General features: G+C 47.3%; 1 protein-coding gene across 1 annotated transcript; it reads right to left on the bottom strand.

Annotated features, from left to right (window-relative positions):
• Positions 1–1,662: 1,662 nt before the first annotated feature.
• On the bottom strand, positions 1,663–4,114 carry LOC127318497 (serine/threonine-protein kinase RIPK). Its single transcript, XM_051348971.2, has 3 exons — positions 3,447–4,114; positions 3,067–3,339; positions 1,663–2,545 (listed from the first exon to the last, which is right to left on the bottom strand). The coding sequence occupies exons 1-3, from the start codon at positions 3,888–3,890 to the stop codon at positions 1,823–1,825; spliced, it is 1,440 nt and encodes a 479-aa protein (XP_051204931.1). The 5' UTR covers positions 3,891–4,114; the 3' UTR covers positions 1,663–1,822.
• Between the last annotated feature and the right edge of the window lie 3,665 nt (positions 4,115–7,779).

Genomic DNA, 7,779 nt, shown 5'->3' with positions numbered 1-7,779 from the left:
GGTGGCGATATTCAGCCACCGGGAACCAATCTGTGTGGATACTATGTCTGTGAGATGATCCGAAGATACACCTCTGAGCGTGTTCCGAGTGATCTCAATGCTCAGAGGAATAACCTCCGGATGATGCTTAGTCCAGAAGCTCGCTTCCGACCACTTCAAGAGGAACTAGCTGGATGGTTCAGGAGGGAAGTCCTCGATCCTAAAGGAGAACACCATTGCGAGGACGTAGAACTATACATGCATTAAATTATGTATGGAAACTTGTTCAAACTTGTATATGGTCATCGGATGATATTGAATATATATTGTATATTCCTCTTGAATTCTTTTTGGTTCTAATTTCAAATTTGTTTGAAATTGTACATTCATATGCATGTATATATGTAGTACCGTAGAATATGTGAAACTCCTTCAAAATTACAATAAAGCACAAAAGAAATAAAACAATATACAAATTAAACAGAAAATATGTTTAGGGGGGGGGGGGCAGGTTTAGGGGGGGGCCTAAAACCCTAAACCTGCGGCGGCCTTTAGTCGCGGTTGGCCAGAAGAACTGCGACTAAAGGTCCTCCGCCCCGACGGTCGCCTGGCGCCCACGTGGACGGGCCTTTAGTCGCGGTTCGTAAGCAACCGCGACTAAAGGGGGGGCTTTAGTCGCGCTAATTTGGTCGCGGTTGCGCAACCGCGACTAATGGCAGTTGCGAACCGCGACCAAAGGCCCTTTTTCCACCAGTGACAACAGCAGGACAACAGTTGGCCATCGTGGGTGCACTGTTGGGAAAGAATTCCCGGAAATCTTCAAATATGCAATCTTGATTCCTTGCTCCCAAACTCCAGCACGAAGCAGAGGCCACCGCCGCCATCACTGCCCATCACCTCGACAGCCAGACGAAGGAGGCATAAGATCTTCGTCGGTCAAATATGGGAAGCCACGAAAGTCGAGCTTACTTAGAGAGGAAGTAGGAGTCTCGTCGCATGTCAGCTCCAGCCACAATAGCAGGACAACCAACAGAAGCACCACCATACACTATAGGAGACTGCTCGTAGGTCCCAGCAATGAGCTCCTCATCAGCATCCATGCTTATCCTCTTGTGGCCAGCTAACGAAGCTAGCCGTCGTATCGACGGGTCATTGTTGTAGCCCGCTAGTTAGAGTGTACGGATTCGTGGGTATTGTGTAACCCATGAGCCGGTCGGTAACAAAAAATAGTCCATCCGAATCTGGAAGACTAGACACGAGATCACCTAGATGGTTGTCTAGGGCCGTAGTTATTCCCTAGAGATATACTACCTCCGTTTCAAAGAATACGAGTTTTTTTTATTTTGAAAATTTGAACTTTGTAAAGTTTGACCATTTTTTTTAATAAATTATTAACATGTACAATGAAAAATCAATATCGTTAGATACATTATGAAATGCTTTTTCATATGATATCTCTATGATACTATAATTGTTAGTAGTTTTTCTAAAAGTTTTATAAAGTTTACTTAGATTGACTTCTTTTTTATAAAATATATAAGCCTTCTTTGTTGAAACGGATACCAATCTCGTGAAAAATTGTTGATTCCTCGTCTACCAAAATGGTCTAACCACGTAAAGTCTAACTCTTCTACTAGTACTAGAAATAATTTGGCACTTACACCAAACGTCACTATCAAAAAGGAAAGAAAAAATAGATCTATCTTTTCATAAAGAATAACTCTGAACCAAACCAATATGGTGATCTGCGACTTGTGTCACACCCCTACAAAATTTGTACATATATACAATTGTCTGTTCTGTACATCCTACTATCGATCCTATGTACCCTCTCAGGTATGCCCTATGCACCCCTTTCCTCGGTGTGGCTTGATGCCCTTCGGTGACGTTGTAGTGCAGTCGTGTATGGGCCGATGGCACCGTCCCGATTCAACGCAACATCAGCATGGATCGTTGAGTTTGGGTACTTCTGCCGGTGCCGGTCTTGGTGGCTCTTGTGCTTCTCTTCCACATTCGACTCATTCCTCATGTCAAGCTTTGTCTTGCCATCAACAAGCTTTCTTTTGCTCTCGTGAATTTCGTTGGGATCTTCTAATATGACCGTGAACACAAATGGACCTACCTGGAGGTAGTCATCCATCTTGAGTATAGGCTCCAAGGCCCGAACCACCTCCCCCATGGTGGGCCTGGACTTCGAGTTTTGGCTCAAGCACTTGTACGCGAGGAGCGCGGCCTGCTGGGCCCCTTTGCCCGAGTATTGGCACTCCAAAGCCGGGTCCATAATCCGGTGCAGCTTGTCAGCCTTCTTGAGGTATGGCCTCGCGTAGTCGACCAAACTCTGCTCCCTAGAACGCCGAGCATGATCGATGGAGCGCCGACCCGATAGGAGCTCTAGGAGCACCACGCCGAAGCTGTAGACGTCGCTCTTAGCGGTCAAGTGTCCCGTCATGATGTACTCAGGCGCAGCATACCCATGTGTCCCCATGATACGTGTCGATACATGGGTTGCGTCGCCCTGTGGCCCGTCCTTGGCGAGGCCGAAGTCGGACAGCTTGGTGGTGTAGTCCTGAAATGCAAGAAGCAGATTAGGTTAGGCAAAGATAACATGTGACAACTACAACGATATATAAGTTGACAACGTTTGTATCGTGCTATCACTATATCTGTCAGTCTACATTATTTCACGTGGAGGTACGATTTTATTTATGATTCCGAGAGCTGGGCTGGGCATCCAGGAAAGTTCCAATAAGTCCCAATCATGCACCAGCTGGGTTTCCAGGAAAAACAATCTTCAAACGCGTGTGAGACTTTGACATTTCATCCACAAACATCTGCTAGTGGACGAGTCTCTATGGTCAAGTCTCCAAAAAAGTGTATCCAATTTTCGGAGCTTAAGAGGAAATTATGGAATTTTTACTGGCGCAGGCTGATCTGAATGTTCAGCGACACAGCTGGTGCCGTCATCTTCCTTAATTTCTACGACCACGCCGAAGCAGCGTTCCCGGATTGGCGAAGTGTTTTTTCGTCAAACATATGAAACGACAACCGAAATTAAGCACCGGTTGGTTGGTCGGGTGGTTGACTCACCTCGTCGAGCAAGATGTTGGAGGCCTTGAAGTCGCGGTAGATGACCGGCGTGTCGGCATGGTGGAGGAAGGCGAGGCCCTTGGCAGCGCCGACGGCGATCTTGATCCTGGTCGCCCACGGCATGCAGCCGTCGAGGCTCTTGAAGAGGTGCTTCTCGAGGCTGCCGTTGCCCATGTACTCGTACACCAGCATCCGGTGCTGGTCCTCGTAGCAGTACCCGATGAGCTTCACCAGGTTCTCGTGCCTCAGCTGCCCAAGGAAGAACACCTCAGCCTGTGGGAATTTGGAAGGGAAAGTTAGGCAGGAGCAATAATCGATCGACCTCGAGGTGTTTGACGGCTCAGGGATCCGTGCAAACAAGCAATGGCGAGTCGACTTACCAGCCACTCCTTATGGCCCTGCGTGCTGTCGTCGAGGTCGAGGTACTTGACGGCGACGGCCTGCGCTTCCAGCCCCGGCCGGAGCTCGGCGGCGACGTGGCCCTTGTAGACGGGGCCGAAGCCGCCGGAGCCGAGGTAGTTGGACCGGGAGAAGCCGGCGGTGACCGCCTTGAGCTCGGCGTAGGTGAAGGCGTGCAGGTTGGAGCCGGACAGCGTGAGCGAGAGGTCCTCCGGCGTGAGAGTGCCCGTCGACCCCAGGCTCGACAGGGACACCCGCGAGGCGGAAGATGCCGACGACGATGACAGCAGAGTCCTCCGTTCCCCTCTCCTCCGCCCCTGCGGCAGCGATGACGGCGATGGCCCGTCCTCGTCGGCGCCGGCCACCCCCGCCGCTGCGCCTCCGACGCAGCAGAACATAGACTTCCACGATTGCGCGGAAGCCATCACTCCACTCCAAGATCGACTCGAGTGAGCAATGCAAGAATCCGAGAGCTGAGCAGCAATCCTCCCAAGGTGGGTTAGCTTGGTTTCTTGGCTGAGCCTGTGCCTTGAGAATTGAATTGTTCTGTGAGAGACTGAGAGTAGAGGAAGAGCTGAAGATGAGATGGGGGAGAGGAGAGTTGAGGAAACATCTGTGGCCGAAAGCAGGGTATATGTAGTGGCGGGGCGGTCTCCGCTGCAAACGGGAGTGCGCATCCTTGACCTTGTCGTGGCCTCGTGCGCCTGAACCTGAAGCCTCGACGCGCGTACGTCTGCGAGCAGAGAGTAGTTGACCACCTTACTTAGCTCCAGTATTCACACCTCCCTCTCATAGTCTCATGTCAACATGTGAATTACTCCGAAATGACGCGAGAGAAGTTCTACTCCCTACTCGCAATCTTATCTGAACATGCGAAACACTCCGAAAGTTTCACGAGAGAGTGGTAAAATGTTCTACTCCCTCCTCGCAAAGATATTTGTGGCAGATTTATATGAAATGTATATGCTAAAAACTGTCTAGATTTATTTAACTTTTCATAAGTTTATTAGGGCCGAAGCGACTAGGAGCTTTTAAATAAACAGATGTCGTTTATTTTCTTCTTCTCATTTCATTAATTGGGCAGAAGAGAGTTGCCCAATTAACTTATGAAAAATCAGACAAAAATTATCGCAAATGCTCTCACGCACAAGCAAACACACACAACGCATAATAAACTGATCTAAGGGTATGTACAATGTGGTGACGTTAGTCTTTCCTTACATTGCCACGTTGGATTTTTTTACTTTCATTTTGCTGAGGAGTGTGAGTATCCAAAGCTACCTAATAATGCGTTCATTGGAGGAGAGAGAATGAAGAAAATGAAGTTTCTTTTCTCTTAGCTAATGGATGATATCTTACGAAACGAAATAAAAGAATGCTATTTTTCCCATTATACCATATGTCTTCTCATAGCGACGTAATTTCCTACTAAAATATTTAATTTTCGTTTATTGCCACAGATGACAATTAGCGATAATACATTGTACCCCTTATATGGATTATCTTCTCTAAATGATATAGACTACTCGAGAGATCCGTCTCCTTCAAGAGACATCTAATCTGTTTTTTTTTTGGATTTAGCATAACTCAAATTAGCTAAAACTTTAGAAAGCTTGATGGCGAACGTTGGCGCAATTCTCGTCACACTTTTCTCTGATCTGCCAGGTGACGGACGCTGACCCGCGAGCAACCAGGTGGAAAACATGAGGGGTTGCTTCAAATGTGCGTGCTCCGTGTCGATGTTAGCAGTGATTGCGTTATTACAGATCCCATTAAATATTGTCAAGTGCGCAGACCACGTGCATATTCCATATAGGTGTTCTTCTACCATCATAAAAATGCTTTGGTACGAAGATGCTTGCCTCTTGTACGTCGTTCTGTTAGAGAATGGTCGCCGTCTGAAGGGAATCGATGTTGTTTCGGCAGGCCAGCCAGGCTAGGAAGGTGATTGTGAAAGCTAGTAGTGCAGCTCTGACCAGCTCCTACCTGAAGGCTGAAGCTGGTAGTGCAGCAGCAAACGGCAAAGATGATACTTCTTCCAGTTTAAAATAATTAAACTAAAATAGGTATGTCTGCACACTAAATGTGTCTAAATATTTTTTATTTTTGAGCAATTATTTTAAACAAGAGGAAGTAATTTCAAAACAAAAAATGGCGCGCAAAAGGATCCGATTCCGGCAAATCTTCCCCGCACCTTCCACGCAGCAAGCGATCATACAACGTCCGGTCGGTTCTGCGTGATTAATTGTTCCGACCTTCCATAACCGACACGTACGTGCAACATACAGATTGGATCGACGATGTAGAGATTCACCGCACGCTCTGAACCGCCAAGCACACACAATGTTTTCTAGAATCTACAGGGTCATGGAGTTGAGAAACATCTTGTCCTGTGCTGCACAGGCACTTGAATTATCATGTTCCTTTGTGCGAGACCTAAGAAATTAAGAAAGATTGTAATAATGTAGAGCTTAATTAGCTGTTTGCTAGCCAGAACTCAGCCTGCCTGCCTGTTCTTGCTCCGCACGATCGCCGATAGAAGAATGTTCACAAGATTAGATTAGCTTATTCCGGTCATACATTTGGCATACTATTCCTGCGCCGGCCGCGGAAGATTTGTTTACCTGCTTCCTGCAGCCAAGCAAAATACATCCATATTGAAGTCAATTAATTGACTCTAATATGGATGTATCTAGAACTAAAATGTGTCTAGATACATTCATATTGAAGTCAATTAATATGAATCGGAGGGAGTACCAAATAAACGTACCTTGTTCTTACGGCGCAAGAAACATTAGTGCTGACGCCCAACTCATTCTCCCTCTGTTTGTTTCTCTATGGAAGCTAGCAGCATGGCAAATTATCAGTTAGCTTTGAGAAACTCTTCTGTTGTGAACAGTTCGGCTGCTCTATTTTTTTCTTCATGTTTCTGCATGAAAAGGGGTTTTAGCCAAATCAACAGTTAATTTAGTGTTTTCGTACGAGTAACCCAAGACAGATGTCGATCATATGAGACACGATTAATATGTTGACCAAGTTCGTCAAAGTTGACTACCTTTTAGGCCATGAGGCTGGTCATAGTGGTAAGTATCATGTAGTACTATCATGCATATGATACTTGTGTATGATACTATCTCTATAGTGGTTAATATCATGAAGTATTATCATAGTCATGCTATATTTATTGCTTTTTAGCATCTCAATGCAAATTTGTGCACAAGATTTGTTTGACATTAACTTTTCTCGTGACATGCGCTATGATACAGTATCTACCTATGTTACTCTAATCTCCTCTCTCCTCCTTAATTAACTGCCACATCAGCATTTTTGTGGGACCAGTGTGCATGATACTAGCTATGATACTAGCACTATGGCTAGCCTGAGTATGAGCGCTTTTTACTAAACCAATATTTGGTTATCCCGCCATGTCTTTATATATTAGTGTGGATTTTACATGTGCGGTTAGAGCAAGTTTAATAGTAGAGCCAATTGTTGGCTATAAGCCGAGTGCCATGTCATCTATAGTCATTTTAGAGCTAACATGTACAATAGTGAGCTACGTACTCCCTCCGTCTCACATCATAAGACGTAAAAAAAATTCAATTTTTTCCTCATAGCTTAAGGCGCGTGGTGCGTTTTGAGGCTAATCTTCCAAAATTACCCTCTCTCCCGATTTCCCCTCGTTCCTCTTCCTCTCCGCATCCTCTCTTAGATCCCGTCCAAGAAATTCACGAGCCACCTCTGGCCTCGCTCTCCGTCAGGCCCGTCGCCCGGCGAGCTCTAGCCTCCCTCCCCCTCCGACCGGCCACCCGGCGAGCTCTGTCCTGACGAAAGACCACTACAAGGCGGCGCTGGCTGCTATGGCGAGGAGCCGCCACCTCCCGCTTCGAGGTCGTGTGCCTCAGAGCATGCGGCTGACGGAAATCCTCCCGGCTCGCGGAGCTCCCGTGTGAGGCAGAAATCCTCCTGGCGCTCCTGGCTTGCGACGCTCCCGCTGTGGGCGAAGCTCCTGGCAGCCACGCTCAGGGACGACGTGCCCGTGCGCCCTCCCCATCGTCGTCCCCTCCCCTTCTGCTCCCTCCCCGTCGCCGTCCCGCCTCAGGCTGTAAGTGGGCCTGCCTGCGGGAGTCCCGCATCGTGCCGCACAGGCCCACATGATTAAGTAGGCTTACGCGAGAATCCCTCTAAATAACAAGGCTTAGGGTGTGTTTGGTAGCCCGGGTCAACTGAGAATATATATCTCTTATCATACATGCTCACCCTAGCTAAGTTGAGGTCAGACTCATCACATGTTTGGCAGCCTCGGATGTGTTG

Source organism: Lolium perenne, chromosome 7 (assembly GCF_019359855.2).
Source record: "Lolium perenne isolate Kyuss_39 chromosome 7, Kyuss_2.0, whole genome shotgun sequence".
NCBI lineage: Eukaryota > Viridiplantae > Streptophyta > Magnoliopsida > Poales > Poaceae > Lolium > Lolium perenne.
Note: the sequence above shows the minus strand (reverse complement) of the source record. Positions and strands in the feature narration are given on the sequence as shown.

Excerpts from the sequence above, each read along its gene's own strand:
- LOC127318497 (XM_051348971.2), bottom strand. The coding sequence starts at position 3,890 with ATGGCTTCCGCGCAATCGTGGAAGTCTATGTTCTGCTGCGTCGGAGGC. Across the intron at positions 3,340-3,446 it reads AGGGCCATAAGGAGTGGCTG|GCTGAGGTGTTCTTCCTTGG; the intron begins GTAAGTCGACTC and ends AAATTCCCACAG. Across the intron at positions 2,546-3,066 it reads CCAACATCTTGCTCGACGAG|GACTACACCACCAAGCTGTC; the intron begins GTGAGTCAACCA and ends CTTGCATTTCAG.